General features: G+C 31.8%; 1 protein-coding gene across 1 annotated transcript; it reads left to right on the forward strand.

The window, feature by feature from the left end:
* Positions 1-9,394: 9,394 nt before the first annotated feature.
* Positions 9,395-15,048, forward strand: LOC138322239 (fucolectin-1-like). Its single transcript, XM_069266283.1, has 4 exons — positions 9,395-9,464; positions 10,278-10,514; positions 11,452-11,691; positions 13,962-15,048. The coding sequence occupies exons 1-4, from the start codon at positions 9,395-9,397 to the stop codon at positions 14,168-14,170; spliced, it is 756 nt and encodes a 251-aa protein (XP_069122384.1). The 3' UTR covers positions 14,171-15,048.
* Positions 15,049-19,184: the final 4,136 nt, after the last annotated feature.

Genomic DNA, 19,184 nt, shown 5'->3' on the forward strand with positions numbered 1-19,184 from the left:
CAAGAAATCTGGAAATAGGAATGCAAATGTATGTTTTTATATTACTTTACTATAAATTTTTGTTTTTCTAAGGAGTCGCCAAATTCTTTTGTAAATATTATCAAATCTGAAGTTGACATTGCCTATTTGCAGGCAGAAGAAATAGCTAAGGATACTATTAAGTATACTTTCCGAAACTATACCTCTAATCACACGCAAAATTTTAATTTATGTAATTTGATATTATTGTAAAAATGTATATACATATTGTAAAATAATATCAAATTATAGAAATTAATTCCCGATGTATATGATATCCAAATTTGATAATTTACTCTATAATATACAATCATTTTCATAATGAGCCATTATCTAATTGAGTTATCTGTTTATCAAATAATTGATACAAACTTTGATATCATTTAGTCCGTATTGTTATGGATACAAATGTATATAATTTTGTGGTGAAATGAACTGCTCACAGTTCGTGTAGGATTATCCACTTGTCGGAAGTAATATTGATCGAAGATACTTAGTGTTTAACATGTTATTTTATGTTATAGAGGTACATTTGAGTTGACAATAAGTAAACCAGCGATTCCAAATCCAGTCTCATTTTTATCATATAGTTGTATTGTGAACGCAATGGTGCGCTTAGTTTTAAAGATGCTACATCGCCGGCGAATGGGTATTTTATACCTATTAAAACAGGAGCAGACAAATTAATATTTTTTCTTTAGTAAGGTTTACAGTATTACCCGTCATTGAAAAGTTTTAGCCACTTATTTTACTTCAGAAAAAGAGTATTAAAAAATAATTAATTGCATCCGTAAAAAAAACCTTGGCACTATTTATGCTCTTTGTGGAATGAGGTACCGATGGCGACAATGGTGATAAAAATCGGTAACTCGCTTAGTTTTAAAGATGCTACAAGTAAGATCTTAAGAAACAGCCGTTTGAAAGGCGTAAAAAATGGAATGAACAATTGATACAAACTTTAGTACCAGACTCTTTTATGATGTCCCCACTCGTTTTATTTATTAAATTGAACAGGTACAGCAGACAAATTAATATTTTCTTTACGAAGTAAGGTTTACAGAGTATTACCGTCATGTATTCTTAAAAAATATTTGGTTTAGCCACTTAAAAGATTTCCGCCGACAGAGCATAGCTTCAGATTGGTGTTCATAATGTAGTCTAATTAAAAATTATATATAATCATTTTAATAGCATGCAGTAACTTCATAACCATATAGGATATAGTGCCGGATGTATTTTCAAAGCAAAATAAATTGTTGTCATGACTATATGTATTTTCTGCAAATTAAAGGCCTACTAACCTTTCCGGAGCAAAACACTTACAGGTGTCTAAAAACAGTAATAACATCAGAAAATATATACCGGTGGCCTAAGATGAGGTTACAACACCAAACATATGCAAGATTTCCTGCGTTTTCTGTCGGTGGTCGAACCTATTTAATTGATAATACGTGTTATGACCTCAGAAACACTTCACATAGCCCATATACGCCATTTCGATATACCAGTGCTGCTACAGTGTATAAAAAAGAAACACATTTTTATTAGTGCTTTTCCATACGAAAGTAGTAAGAAACTACCAAAATAGTTTTTTTGGAGTGTTATATAATTTCATAGTTTGGCAGTTTCTAATTAGCTATTAGTCAATCTGATTAAAATACATATCCTGATATATAACCACTCCGTTCAATAGAGGAACGTATTGCTAATGAGGATATGTATTTAATCAGTATGTCTATTAATTTATTTCGTCAACATTATTAATATTGTGTCGGCGGAAATGTCTGCATACGTCTGAATTTTAGAGAAAGTTGGGCGTCGACGTCGCTCTCTGTAATCCTCAGTTTTTCCATGATATAATTAGTATTCTAGGAATGGATATAACAACAGTGACATGGTAATTCTCCTATGGAGTATCGAGGAGGAGCAGACTGACAAAATCCGACTGCTTTATTGATGTTGCTTAATTACAATATATTCAAGTCGGGAACCACTAACAAAAATGTACATTGCTTTATATTGCTTAGGTGTACATGAATACTAATCGTAAGGCGGATGTGGGTCATATCATATGAATTATAAAGCCCGACATCTTCGTTATATGTCAAAATATCAAAGCGAGGGTAAACTCGAGTTAACAAAAGGGAAACAACTCGGACAAAGTAGTTATATATATACAACCTGGTTACTCAGGTATGTCGCCGGCACCACGAACAAAAGGTAACGCCTAGAAGTTGATACACCGTTACACACATGATATATTCACATACCACATTTATCTATTTGACCCATTAAAGTAGTTCCTACTAGGGGTTATGGTTACCAACAAAACAAGAGAAATTATGTTCTATAATTAACGGTAGTTTGAATTCTCGCGGTAATTACTGACACAGATCTGTATTCACAGTTAGTATTAGGGAGTAAGCGTTTCCATATTCATTCAATCCTTTAAACATTATTGATCAATTAAAGTGACTTACAAGACGTTTGATTCCCGCCAACACCTCATCCTCGTTAGCCGTCCCCATTCCTCACCACATACAACAATTTAATACTTCCGTCTAGGTATTCCACCACATTTACCTTCCGCGTTTGTTTGTTTTGGAGCTCTTCATTTTGAAAACCATATAAGACGTTTGAGCGGGTATCTTTGAACATGGTTATGAATATATTCTGCAATAGAAGTCAATGTAACGTTATAGCTTTGTAATATGATCAATTTCCATGACATATTAAAGATTCTACCAGCAATCAGTTATTTATAATTATGTTATAGCGTAGAACTCGATCGAGAATAAAAAAATCTTAACTTTCCCTAGAATATTTGCATGCCACGGTACAGTTGACAGGGTTAAATTAATGAGTTTTAAGCCTGATTCTAGACAAAATACCAATGCATTCAATCATCATATACATGACACGTATTCTCTTTTGAATTGAAATGGAAATTATGAAAAAAAATATGAAAAAGAATGACAAGTTAGAAAGTATTATAGTAATTGACATTATTTTACACCAAAACCAGAAACATATATACATAGAGATTGGAAACTCCTTCTTTGTCTTTGTTGACAGGCAGAGGGACCTCCGGTTTATAGGCATTTTCCCTTGGCTAACTACTTTTAAGTGTATTCTGTTAAACATGATATTTTTGCATCAACACAAAGTTTAAACATTATATCATGGTTTGATGTGATCAGTTTTCCCAATTTAAGTTATTTAATATGATTTTTGAAAGTATGAAAATTTGCAATTTTACCTGGTTTTTCGAAAATTAGGCATTCAAAACCGGAAGTGCATTTTGTTTTGTTAATATTTAAGTTAAAATATTATTTTTTCTTTCCAAAATCGTACTCAAACCATCTGAAAATTACTTAACTTTTATAACATATCAAAGTTATTCTGCTGTATTTAACTATTTAAGAGTTTATCTAAAAGCCCCTAGGGACATACAGAGGTACATCTGCCGATCGTAAAAATGGCGAAGTTGCCAATCTCTATGTATTTATGTTTCTGACCAAAACAGCACTTGTGCACTTTAGATGATTTGTTTACAAGATGTCATAAGTCTGAATAAGTAAATAGTACAATAATATCATATTTTTTCTGAACATGACAGGATTGAGACTACCAATGCATATGTATCAAGGAACATTTGAGGTACAAGGAGTTCTTGCATAAAAAATGATTGCAAGTTTGCACCCTAGTAATACTATACTGAGAGGGTGGATGGGGCGAATTTAACATTTGACGCAATTAAAAAATAGATTAGCTAGATTATATTCTAAACGCTTGGCGCACAGGCCAAGCTGGCTCATCCTCGATACTCCAGGGGTTACTATCACTGACGTTATATCCACCCATAGACTATCTCATTGTAAAACTGAAGGCAGACCAGGAGAAAGAATCTGAACCGATGACAGGCCTGCAAAGATTTCCTATGAAGACACAGAGAGAGAGACCCCCATTTTCAAAACCACACAGAAAACCACAGTGTACCATTACACGGCTCTTTAATTGTACATCAAAGGAATGAATTACCTGTTCTGTTTTGTTACCTTCAGTTTAACTATAAGATAGTCCAGGGGTGGATATAACATCAGATAACCCCTGGAGTATCAAGGATGACCAAGTTGCGAAGTGATGAGAGCAAATGGTAGTCCCAAACGAGGCTGGTGAGTTGAGCGCCACCTCTATTTATTAGCATATACAATTTCAGGGGGTTCGATAATAACGTTATTTAAGGTGATCTGCTCGCGATTCTATAATCCTAAAATTTACACTTTATTTGCTGGCAATTTGTTACTAGTATATCCGTGGTCAAGATAATTTCAGCAAACATAAATATATTTCTGCTAATGAAGTGGAATACATGGCAAGAAAATATGTATGACGTATTACGTTAAAGATAATGATGATTGTGTATATAAAACATGTATGACGTATTACGTTACAGACAATGATGATTGTGTATATAAAACATGTATGACGTATTACGTTACAGACAATGATGATTGTGTATATAAAACACATATGACGTATTACGTTACAGATAATGATGATTGTGTATATAAAACATGTATGACGTATTACGTTACAGACAATGATGATTGTGTATATAAAACATATATGACGTATTACGTTACAGACAATGATGATTGTGTATATAAAACATGTATGATGTATTACGTTACAGATAATGATGATTGTGTATATAAAACATATATGACGTATTACGTTAAAGATAATGATGATTGTGTATTTAAAACATATATGACGTATTACGTTACAGACAATAATGATTGTGTATATAAAACATGTATGACGTATTACGTTACAGACAATGATGATTGTGTATATAAAACATGTATGACGTATTACGTTAAAGATAATGATGATTGTGTATATAAAGCATGTATGACGTATTACGTTAAAGATAATGATGATTGTGTATATAAAACATATATGACGTATTACGTTAAAGATAATGATGATTGTGTATATAAAACATGTATGACGTATTACGTTAAAGATAATGATGATTGTGTATATAAAACATGTATGACGTATTACGTTAAAGATAATGATGATTGTGTATATAAAACATGTATGACGTATTACGTTAAAGATAATGATGATTGTGTATATAAAACATGTATGACGTATTACGTTAAAGATAATGATGATTGTGTATATAAAACATATATGACGTATTACGTTAAAGACAATGATGATTGTGTATATAAAACATGTATGACGTATTACGTTAAATATAATGATGATTGTGTATATAAAACATATATGACGTATTACGTTAAATCTAATGATGATTGTGTATATAAAACATATATGACGTATTACGTTACAGACAGTGATGATTGTGTATATAAAACATTTATGACGTATTACGTTACAGACAATGATGATTGTGTATATAAAACATATATGACGTATTACGTTAAAGATAATGATGATTGTGTATATAAAACATGTATGACGTATTACGTTAAAGATAATGATGATTGTGTATATAAAACATATATGACGTATTACGTTACAGATAATGATGATTGTGTATATAAAACATATATGACGTATTACGTTACAGACAATGATGATTGTGTATATAAGACATATATGACGTATTACGTTACAGATAATGACGATTGTGTATATGAAACATATATGACGTATTACGTTACAGATAATGATGATTGCGTATATAAAACATATATGATGTATTACGTTACAGACAATGATGATTGTGTATATAAAACATATATGACGTATTACGTTACAGACAATGATGATTGTGTATATAAAACATGTATGACGTATTACGTTAAAGATAATGATGATTGTGTATATAAAACATGTATGATGTTTTACGTTACAGACAATGATGATTGTGTATATAAAACATGTATGACGTATTACGTCACAGACAATGATGATTGTGTATATAAAACACATATGACGTATTACGTTAAATATAATAATGATTGTGTATATAAAACATATATGACGTATTACGTTACAGACAATGATGATTGTGTATATAAAACATGTATGATGTATTACGTCACAGATAATGATGATTGTGTATATAAAACATGTATGACGTATTACGTCACAGACAATGATGATTGTGTATATAAAACATGTATGATGTATTACGTTAAAGATAATGATGATTGTGTATATAAAACATATATGACGTATTACGTTACAGACAATGATGATTGTGTATATAAAACATATATGACGTATTACGTTACAGACAATGATGATTGTGTATATAAAACATGTATGACGTATTACGTTAAATATAATAATGATTGTGTATATAAAACATATATGACGTATTACGTTACAGACAATGATGATTGTGTATATAAAACACATATGACGTATTACGTTAAAGATAATGATGATTGTGTATATAAAACATGTATGATGTATTACGTTATTTAAATCTAATGACGATTGTGTATATAAAACATGTATGACGTATTACGTTACAGATAATGATGATTATGTATATAAAACATGTATGACGTATTACGTTACAGATAATGATGATTGTGTATATAAAACATATATGACGTATTACGTTAAAGATAATGATGATTGTGTATATAAAACATGTATGACGTATTACGTTAAATATAATAATGATTGTGTATATAAAACATGTATGATGTATTACGTTATTTAAATCTAATGACGATTGTGTATATAAAACATATATGACGTATTACGTTACAGATAATGATGATTATGTACATAAAACATGTATGACGTATTACGTTACAGATAATGATGATTGTGTATATAAAACATATATGACGTATTACGTCACAGACAATGATGATTGTGTATATAAAACACATATGACGTATTACGTTACAGATAATGATGATTGTGTATATAAAACATATATGACGTATTACGTTACAGATAATGATGATTGTGTATATAAAACACATATGACGTATTACGTTACAGATAATGATGATTGTGTATATAAAACATGTATGATGTATTACGTTATTTAAATCTAATGACGATTGTGTATATAAAACATATGTGACGTATTACGTTACAGACAATGATGATTGTGTATATAAAACACATATGACGTATTACGTTTCAGATTATGATGATAGTGTATATAAAACATATATGTCTTATTATGTTAGATATAAACATAATTGTGTATATATTACAACAGAATATGTCGATCTGTATAACTGAATAGTACATTTTGTACTTACGTATATTATATTGTGTAGGCTACGTACCTGCTTCTCCACGGAGAGTGCGTTGCTTCGTTTCGTTGGGTGTTGGAGCTGGTCCCTTACTGCGTTAGTGATAAAATTTATACCAGCTCTACCAAATCTATATCTCGCTCTTAGTTTCATCTAACGGCGATGATCGGTCATAGCGCAATCTATACGGTTGATTCTCGTCATCTCCCAAAATATCGTACAATACGTTCATCGCCATCACAACCATGTAATAGTAATTTAAAGGAGCCCCACAACTCGTGGAGTTAAGTGAGCTTTAATAGAGATTTAATCCTCAGTTAACGTTAATGAACGTTTGTGCAACGTCACTTTTTGTGGTAATGACGTCATAAAGTTAATGATAGTTTAACGTAGGTTTACTCCTCGATTAACTTTTAATTGACCTTTGAACAATCGGCCCATGGACAATTCACGAACAATGCTTTCATTGCAAAATTAGAATCAAAGAGAAAGAAATTGCTTAATTTTCTGTCCGCGTGATGAAATAACTATACAGTATTCACATTTAGAGACAGTAAGTTTAAAAAACATTTCTCAGATTAAGAAATGATGAAAAAATGGGACAGATAATGAATGCAAGGAAAGTTGTTCGCAGTAAATATGAGTTGGCTAAATTCCTTGTTACAAATATTCAATATTTGAACATCTCATGGATATTTCAAATGATCTAGTCATTTTTATTGTATTGTTTCATGTTTTTGCTAGTGTTTTACTGACACGAATGGTCAGTTAAGGAATGTTAAGTTTCAATGTTTGAGGAATAAAATTAAAATTATGACAAACTCTCCATCATGCACCTTAAACGCATGTCCTTGATATAAGGGTTTAGCGATACATAATACTTTTGATAACTGAGTACTTGAAAATGCTGGTTACTAATCTTTTTATATGTATGGAAGCGTTCAACTACTTCAAAACATTTCTAATGTCCAGTACAAGTAAAGTAAAATCAAACATGTCTATAAAGACAAAGGTATAACTAGTCTTTCAGGAAATTAACCAGGTCATGTCAAGATCCACATGCAGTACTAAACATCAATTTCAAGCTATTAAATCTTGAAAAATCTTAGTTTTCATCAAAAATATTAGTTTAAATGCTAAAATATAACAAAAGGTTAACTAGGTCACTATGACCTACTTCTATATTTTTCATCGTGATTTTAACTGAACTTTACAAACCCAATATGTATATGCAAAAACTACAAAAATAGTAAATTTACACCCTTTGACATCTCTAATTACCATGAGCCTGGATAAAATCGGATATTCTGATTAGCATAAAACATGTAGCTGGCCCTAAGATATCTCCATGCAAAATATTTTGCTTATCACTGAGTGGACGTGGCTGTAAAACGGCCCGAAGTGATACCCCTCCTTTGCCATTTGAGACCCTAAGAAAGAACATTGATATTATAGTCTTATTTATTAGGTGGTCTTTATAGAGAGATGGTCGCTAAAATAACCTGACTGTACCATATTGTTTAAATCATATATAACAATTGATTTATCAGATATGTTAGTTCTTATAATATAGTATCGTATATGTCATTTCAAGGATTTACATTAAGATTACCATTTTTTTAAACTTTTATTTGACCTCATGTTCAAATGACTTTATGCAATTTTAGAGCTATCACCTAATTGGTGTGTTTTGTAGATAAAAAGTAATCCTAAATTATAAAGAACTAATACTATGTGTTGTCAATGATTGCGAATCATTTGGTAAGGAACCATGGCCTAAATAAAATTGGTTCTCATGGAGTTAATTTTATCTGAAGTATAAAACTAAAGAAACCATGAATAAAACACTTTCAGCATTATTGATGTTTCTTCTCTCTATCGATATCCCACCGCGTGCAACGAAAGCTGCCGAGTGTTGACAATCCTTCATTAACATGGACGGGTACTGCTGGTGTCTACAGAAGGTACAATCGTAGTCTGTACCATTCATTAACTAATCAAACAATAGAAGACACAGCTCTTCATTGGTCCTGATTTCACGACTTCAGGTCATGCGTTTAAGTTACTAGGACACTGTGTGAGAAACCGTTAAGATAAAAAGCAACATGGGCTTCGGATATCTTCTTCTCAATACGTATTTGATACTGATGTTCTTTACGGGAGTCATTGCGACTGGTAAGTTGTTGTCCTAAATATTTCAATATCTGAATTTGACAATTATGTTTTACCTCATTATGACAATTATTTAGATAGCAAATTAGGTGTAAGGTTTTTGTTATCGAAAGCAGCAACTCATTTCGTGTATAATTTTTATTTTTTATTGCTTTTGGAAATTTTTAGTTTTATAATTTGAATAAAAGATTAAAGGATATAATGTGGTAATGTATACAAACTACTCGAAAATCATTTTTACAGTTTTGCAGTGGGATCACTATACGTTTGAGAGATAAAAGCCATTACGAATGACGGTAGATAAAAAAAGATTTAAAACACACTTTAACTTTGGTTGGTTTATTGATAAATTTCATCATGTATGCGTCTTTGAACAATCCTCTTTGGTGATCTATATTTTTTCGATAAATGTTCTTTTCTGATGTTTTGAAGAAACACATATTCAAATGCTTAGATTATAGCTATTATACAATCTGAGGAGGAAATCGATAGGCATTGATACCAGAAACGATAGATATTTGCTAAGTTACACGTAGTAGTCATTTTCCTGACAGAGAAAACGCTGAGTGGTGTATGGTCAATTGAGCAAATCTCCTGTTGTATGACATTTGACTTTAAAATAAGTTTTTTTGCTCTTGTGTGTGAGATGTGATTCATATAATTAGCATACAACTTGATGTTATATATAACTGATATCTTTATGTTTAAAATCCCATTATGTCTCAAAGTGTTAAATTTATTATGTCTTAACTTAAAGACACGCATTTTAAACAAATAAAATTTTATATTCCATAACATTAAAAGAATACTTTTCAGAAATCCGGCAAAATTTTTTCCATTCCGACATTCGATACGACAACCTGCTGCCAATCAGTGAAGCATTGCAGAGTTTTAATGCTTCTAGTGTAACTGAATGTGCAAGTAATTGTTTTCGTGAGACCGGATGTGTATCTTTGTTCTACAAGGAGGAACAGTGTATTGGATGGGACACTCGGATGGACGATATATTCCCGACCATCATTTCTACTGATACCAGATACTATGAACTTAGAGGTGATTATGTATGTTGCTGTATATATGTAGCGTGATAGATCTATGCTTTCTATTTTATGGAGGGTCTGTTTTTCGAACAGCTACAATGTATCTTACGCTTAAATCTGTATTATCTTGAATATATTGAAGACCCGGGTGATTTGATAAATTTTTGATTCCTACATTTAACCATTGTTTAATAGCTTATTGTTAAAAAAAAAATAATAATAAAAAAATAGACCTGTTGTATCAGAAATAAGCTACTTCTGAATTTAAGCTTTTATTTCTCAAAATCAGTCTTAGATTCATATGTTCTATGTTCCGAAAATATATATAATTGGATAGCTTTTAATCATTGAAATGACTTCTTTTATGCCATGTTTGTGTCATATAATACTTAACCGCCATATGTATGTCAATGATTCGATGTTTATGTATTTTGAAAATCAAATAGGTCAAACAAACGGTGGCAGTACCTGCTATAGACACTAGTAAACATAATGGTACAGTTATGATGTCATAAATATGTTTCGAGCTTGTAGAATTTTGTTTCTGAATTGTACATTTATCTTGTGTTTTGTCAAAATGCACAAGCTACACAGCAGTTTACAAATGACCAGTAATACTAGTAACTAATGTTAGTCATGATGGATATACACCTTTGATCACCTTATTTCTGCTCAAGTGCAAAAATGAAGTGCTTTTAGGCGAGCAAAATATCACAAGTGTAAACAGGGGGTAATACCTTAACCAAAATGTGGGGTCAAGGGTAAAATAACATTCAATCTCTAAGATGTTAAACAAAATCCTTTTATAAATTTAATAAGAACCATTTTTTTCCAAAGAATCTCTTGTTTATTTAGAGTACAGTAACAATTTTGTGTCAAAAATATGTCTCCATAATATAAAACTTTTCATGTCAATCCTTAATTGAAATAAATTACTTTCTATTAAACAGGCATATATGGGAATGTGGCTGCGGGCAGACCAGCCGTCCAGTCAACCCTTTTCCCTGCGTTTTCCGGAACCTATTGGGCCTTCAAGGCCGTGGATGGTAGCAGATATCCGGTCGCGTTCGCACCAGACGATTCTTGCTCCTGTACATTGATGCCGAGCCTCGAGTGGTGGCGAGTTGACCTCGTGAATACATACTTAATAACAGATGTGGCGATACTGAAAAGACGGGACGACCTATTTGGTAAATTGATTTTTTGCAAGGTTATACTGTTAAAGGTCGGGTTCCACGTTTTTCATTTTCTTTGAAAAGAGCTTAGACGGGGTATTGGTTTTTATAACCTAGATTATTGTTCACCCTTTCCATATACAATGTTTAATCGAACTTTTTAGTCTTTAATGAACTTCTGATATTCATGTGTAAACTTATCTATAATCGAACAGTAGTTGTAGAGTTGGTTTTTAATTTGTAAACGGTATTAGGTAAGTTTTCGTGTATAGTTCGGGCGATAATAATTGGACTAATTCACGTACCACGTGATACCCGATAACGTTTGTGCTGGACTTATATCTCCAGTGGTGATGAAACGTAAACTATTTGTAATTTTTTGGCTGAAATGACGTTAGCGTGGGATGTCATCTTTTGACGTCATTCCATCACCAACAGAAACAATAGTCCCGCACAAACGTTATCGGGTATCACGTGGTACGTTAATTATTTTTCCCATTTGCAAAAATCACCGAAAAATGTTTGAATCACAGGTAAAGTAGAAACCCTCAATACTAAGGTAGATAGCTAATTCAATTAAGCATTGATGACACCATTTATTTTACTTTCATCGGGGTATGAAAACAAACTGTGTGATTCACTCAAAAGTGTGTAAACAATTTTGTTCTAACCCTATGAAATTAGAAATATAGACATCAATGCTTATAACTATTTTTTAGACTATTTCATCACATTAACACATTTCGATTCAACTTATATTTCAAGATATTTCTTTTTCCAAATCAAGACGCAACGTCAATGTTTACAATGTGACGTTACGATAAATTTGGGTTTTCGCGCCATTCTCGGATTTTTTTTCCATAGTGGTAGAATCGGGCAATCAGAAAGCCAGGTTTAGTATGAAGAAATGTTTATTATATACCCATGTAAAACCGAGAAGTAGTCATTGACAAAATAAGTCAGTTGATTAACAGTGTTTTCTTTTTATATAAGAACCCACATCATCGTAAATTAATTTAATTGGAATAATTCACGTACCACGTGATACACGATAACGTCTGTGCGGGATTATTGTTTCTATTGGTGATGGAATGACGTCAAAAGATGACATCTCGCACAAACATCATTTCAGCCGGAAGATTAAAAATAGTTACGTTCCATCACCACTGGAGATGCTAGTTCCGCACAAGCGTTATCGGGTATTACGTGGTACTTGAAATTATTCCAATTTACTGATGTTATTATCCTCTTTGGCCTAAGTCACATATATCAAAATAACGAATTATACTAATTATTGCTTTTAATCTTTGTATTTGATCTAATGATTTATTTCACTTATGGAATCATCATATGTATATATATTATCCTACTTTATTAAAATGAAAACCGATGAAACTCATTGCCAAAAATTAAATTGCTTGAATATTCCCACAAGGATCTATACTATACAGTTATTTAATTTCAAATTGCATTGGGGAAAAAATCATCATCTCATTTTTTATTTGTATTTTCTATCATTTTTGCATAGACTGACTTTTTTTCTGTGAATTTATTAATCATAACCGCAATGATCTTAAACAGCTGGAATTGACACATGGCAAATCTTTTGTCGCGGATGTTTTTGTTTGTTTCTTCTCTAGCATGTTGAGTGTTATTTTGGACTGAATAAGGCCCTATAGTGGCTGAATATATTTTCCATAGAAATGATTTTTGATTTTACTTATGAATTTTTTTTGGCCTCATTTCGGAATATTGATTTACTAGCTTTATACCATTTTTATCTCATTATGATTCTCTTATAATTATAAATAAGTGCATCTCTTTTACTGTATTATATCTTTAATATCAGGATAAGAATAAGTGTTAAGGAGAATAAAGTCGAAAGTATTATATGTATGTAGCTGGTGTTGTAAATTCGATTGAGACTCATAGTATATACGCAGATCCGTAACTTTTACAACAATAAAAAACATTTTCGTTTTTTAGTTTATTTTTATAGCAAAATCTCTTTTCATTAAATTGACGGAGAGTAGGAAAATAACGAAACTTGATGGTGATCTGTAGCAGGGGAAAGAAAACACATCTTTATACTTGATGTTTTTACGATGACTTTAATGAAAATTCTTCTCATTTTGTGTTTGCTTCGGGTATAGAATCTTGAGCTTTTCGTTTTTGTTTTGAATACCAAATGGAATTGGTTATAATGACATTCCCTATTATCTTGAGTAACTTTAAATTGGTAAATACAAGATTAAATTTTAACTATAATTTTATCTATTTCACAGGGGTGACCATTACAAACATCAGCATTGACATAGCCCCCAGTGTTGGTGGTCCATATACCAACTGTTACACTACAGGACCAACATTCAACACAATGAGATTTGAAACATTCACCTGTGGAACTCCAGTCACTGGTCGTTACGTGAAGCTCTCCAAACTTGTTGTGACTTACCTTTGTTTGTGCGAAGTAGAGATATACGTGCAAGCTTAATCATTTGAAATTAATGATGAAAACATCACATGCTGAAAGGCGACTCATTACGCTGTAACGGACGAGTCGAGAACAATATACTAATTATGGAGCTAATTAACAACACTGATCTAAACATAAACAAACAAACTGATTCAGGTTAAGTCCTTGTAACATGTACGACATTTAAGATTTCTATTGTAAATCGGATTTTGCAACATAGTCACATTGTATTATCGGACCAAGTATTAAATACCATACTGGGAATCAATATACATATTCGAACTCGCAAGCTAGAGGCGGGGGTGCTTGTGGTAATATATCAGGACATCTTAACCACTAAGCCACCACGACCTTTTATTGTCATCAGTGTATGTGATAAGCTATTTTACTAACAAACGACGTGTTTCCATAATCATAGAGGACCATATGGATGAAGTTTATCATTATTATTTACGTGTATGTACATAGTGCGACAATCTAATTACAGATATATAATAGGAATCGTAATATTTGTGATTTTATATAGTAGACATTCTGATCTGCCTAGGTCTACACGGTGTGTGTGACACTCGCTCAAACAGAGGACTTTGTCTGATTTAGACATTTGAGTACCAACTTCAATAAATTACAAGGAATAAAGGTCGATTGAAACTAAAACGTTTACAGGTGTATATATACGCTTAACACATTGACTTTAACATCAGTAGCAGTTAACCTGTGTGGTGACACTGTCTATTAATCATAAATAACACGACTATACTCCAATACTAAGTATACTTGCTTACTGAATATTTCAAACCTTTAACAAAGGAAAAACGTGGGCAATAAATCACTTGCTACCACAGTTGTGTCCATACTGACTTGACTTCTTTTATAAAATTGTTATCAAATCTAAATATAAGCATTTAACTGCATTCGATTGGAAATTAATCAAATATAAGTGAGTATGAATGCAACTGGACAACGGCAAATTGCGCTAGAGCGCTTCATTAAATGTTCCGCTATCCAGTTGACATTCATACTAACATCATTGTCAACTGAAACCAGTAGGGTACACTAGTATGATATTGCACCAAATATATTTGAAATATGTACAGTATGAAACAATTGAATATTACTATCAAGTTCTGTTCTACGACTGGACGTAACATATGCGTATATATAAGGTTATTAATAAATTGTTTGGAAACTTAGAATATAGTTGTGGAAGTTGTTAAAATCATTTCCATCTGCATTTCCAAATATAAGAGTACTCATTTATTTCAACGTATCATTTGTTAACATGAAGGTTCTGAAGGCTATCATGTAAAAATTGAATAAAACACAAAATTTTCTGGTGTGCTAACTTAACTGACCCCGGTTTCTTATTGCATTTGTATTAATCTGTCACTATTGGTAAATTGGTCTTTTTCTTTTTTGATATTTATTACAACAAGGTGAATTAACGACTTCTCCTTTCTTACAGCAATTGTTACCGCGGTCGACTGCATACATGTTCAGTCCCTCCATGGTCATTGTAATCCTGATTTGCCATGGTAGGGGATTATTTGAGGACTGTACTAGCAAGATATTTACTGGCCACACTTTTCCTTTGTGAGAGGTTGGAAGTATGCAGTAAATTGAGAGATTGGAAGTGTGCATTAGATATGCATTTGGTATATCTAAGTTGAAAAGGACAAACTAACTAATTTCAGTAAATTTATGACAATTTTGTTATTAAGAAAAATGCACATTATTTATTTAGATTCACATATCAGGGAGCTGTATGATAAGGAAAATGTTTACTTTGCATCAACAAAGGATATCCGAAATAAAAATATGTATAACACCAATTGAAAATGCAGATGATAATAAAAATAACAATTTCTACACCGTTTTCTTTTCATTGGCATAATTTTCTTCCAATCTTTGAAAAGAACTTCATAATAACCTGATTCTTTCAAACTATATATATTCCCGAAATATTCGGAGCAATATTTTCACCTAGTTCAAATTACTATCTCTTCACATGACAGCATGCCCCTTACGAATGGTAATGGCAAACTTATATACATGTATTAACATTGGGCCAAAAGCCCCTATATTGTAGTATAGAAATATACTCAGAAGCATAGGGACAGGTAAATCAAACAGAAAAAAAACAATGAAAGAGTGTGGTAGATGGATGGAAAGGTGAGTAATTTCCCATCAAACATAGTCCATGGAGTTATTGTAATAGTTTTCGTTACCCAGCACTTATTACACCCGAGCGAAGGGTGGATGTTTACTGGAAAACCAAGCAGTATATACTTCGCTCTCATCTCTCAGCGAATATTATTGGCCATCATGGTTGTTTGTTTTATGTTTTGCATATGTATATAAAAAGAGTAATAATTAAAATAATGTCCTATCTTCACGTCAATCTTCTGTAATACACAAGCATATCAAGAACATTGGATTACCTACTAGAATTAGAATCAGTAATTGATGTTACATTAGTAGATGGATGATGTACACACCCACGGATTTAATACTGATTTTCCATTTCGCTGCGATCAATGTTGTTTCACAGTCGACAAACTAATTTCAATATGACGACGAGGCCGGGTTTTTTCGATCCTCAATCTAAATATGTAGTAGTATTGTGAAAAGTTGCTCTTGGATAATTATAAAATTCAGATATAGAGATTTTTTATGACAGCTGTATTTTTGGTTAATAATGCATTGTAAATGACGCTTGTTTTCTGGTTCTTAAGCAGAAATACACGCTGTCACCCCTACAATATCATAATGACCCAGTCCTGCACCCTATTTGATGTTGTCTGCTGCCACACACCAAAATGATGAAGTAATAAAATTTAAATCTAGAAAACATAATATAGAAACTATTTAGAAATATTTCCGGAAATCACGATATTTTCCCCTGTCGTGCATGTAACCTATGGATACTATCGGTAATTGTATGTGTTAATGAGTTTTAGGTCGAACATATGTCAAGCCACCTAAAATTCTCAGTAAAACACGTTTAAAATGACCACGCATACAACGAATTCGTATCTATTCCTCGTCAATGTTCCCATAAGATGTTTGCAATATATGTATAACGAACTATCTTTGTAAAGAAGCAATGTCAAATGTCTGTAGAGGTTCTTTGTAACCATGTTTTATTGTATAATGCTTTATAAAATGTCATATGTTCTGTCTGTATACATGTATATCCATATATCAATTATGGACCTTTGTTGAGGTCCAGATGGTGTTGCACTGTTAGAATAAATAATAACCGAGAACGTAGCCGTCATTATTTAAAATTCAGGGCGTTATAACAACATATGGACCGAAACAAAGGTACTTTTTATATTAGATATGCAGTTTCTTTGGCAAATGTCAAAAGCATTTTCTAATGTGCATGTTAATAACAAGGAAAGCGTTGACCATAGGATGCTACTCTGAAGAACTCAACATTTGGATATTGAAGCTCACAAAGAAATATTGAATCGATGTTTCTAAAAAGGAAACATTGATTCGAAATGCTATATATCGAACATCAAGTGAACATCTATTAGACAATGGAAAAAGTGTAAAATCAGAGGAGATTTAATACATGTATTTAATATCTGTGTTAGGTTTGTAACTATGTTTTATGGTGTATGGATGTGTGTGTGAGAGAGAAAGAGTGTGTATTAACATAAACGCATTTGCATACACAGTCTTTGACCTAATGAGTTAATTAAATGTTCCTCTTCTGATTTTTTATGTTATATTTACCTTTTGTGCTTTTAAATGTGTAAATATGTTTTAATTATAATTTCTTATTCCTTCTCTGCATAAGGAAAGAATTAACATATACTTTGCCCGTTATTCTATGTATGCCTTTCGACAATAACAGCCTGTAAATGTGTATTATTTTTGTAAATAAAACAATATAACCACCGGTGATGAAAATAGACTATTAATTAATGTCGCTTCTTTTTTTATATTTTTTATGAATTTTGAATTTACAAAACGGAATAAACAGCCAGAGCGTTTATCACCATCGTAGTAATTGAAGACATTGAGAACATTGTAACTGGGGATATTTCCATAGGACACACAATGTTTAATGTCTCCAACAATCAGAAACCAACGATGGTTAATTGAGATGGAACGTTTCGAAAACCATTCTGATGTCAGATCAAAATGAATTTTGAAGACATCTTGAACAACATATTTTATTATCATTACATTGTATGTATTAAGTACATATTAATTACTATAATCAATAAAACACTTTACATGCTATCCTTAGGACATATAAAACGGTATTTTATTTATCAATTAATCAACCACACGCGTTATTTTAAGTAGTTCATATCAGATCAAGGGCTGATAAAGCGTGCGATATGAATATTGTCGTATAATTACCTCTAATTATTCACAGACATCATCCCCTTCAAGTTTGTGTATACTTATTGATATTAGACACGTGTAAGCTGGTTATTAGAATCACAATAGCTCATCTTACAGCAGGAAGCATGCTTTCTCATTAAGTGGCACTTTTGAGATGAAAAGAAATGAAAGTGAGGTTTTTTTTTATTCTCATGCTTTAATACATAGCCGGCTAAGAGTGGGTTTGTTGTTATTAACTTCTGCAGTTCTTCAGTCCTTTAGTACCTTAGATACAAAACTATTGATGTCCGTTGTTTATGCATCAGACATTCTTGTTTGATCTCAAGATATTCTCTTTTTGATAATTGAAATGACTTCTTGTTATCATTTTTTCCATAGTATGACACTTTTTATTCGTTCTTGAATGCAGTTATCTAGTCTTCATGCACTGGATGATTCCGAGGTTAGGACAAACACGCCTGTTATTCTACTGAAATCCGGAGTTTCTTCGATACAAAAACCATGCCTCAATCTTTCCTTATTTGAAGAAAAGCTTTACACGTCTGGTTAGCTTAATCATAATACTTGAATAAGGTAATACAGGGTTGTCATACTTCAAAAATTCATTTTTCCAAAACATTTTGGCATTTACCTTTCACTTCAATTTTTCTATTTTAGGTTTTAA

This window comes from Argopecten irradians, chromosome 4 (assembly GCF_041381155.1).
Source record: "Argopecten irradians isolate NY chromosome 4, Ai_NY, whole genome shotgun sequence".
Lineage (NCBI taxonomy): Eukaryota > Metazoa > Mollusca > Bivalvia > Pectinida > Pectinidae > Argopecten > Argopecten irradians.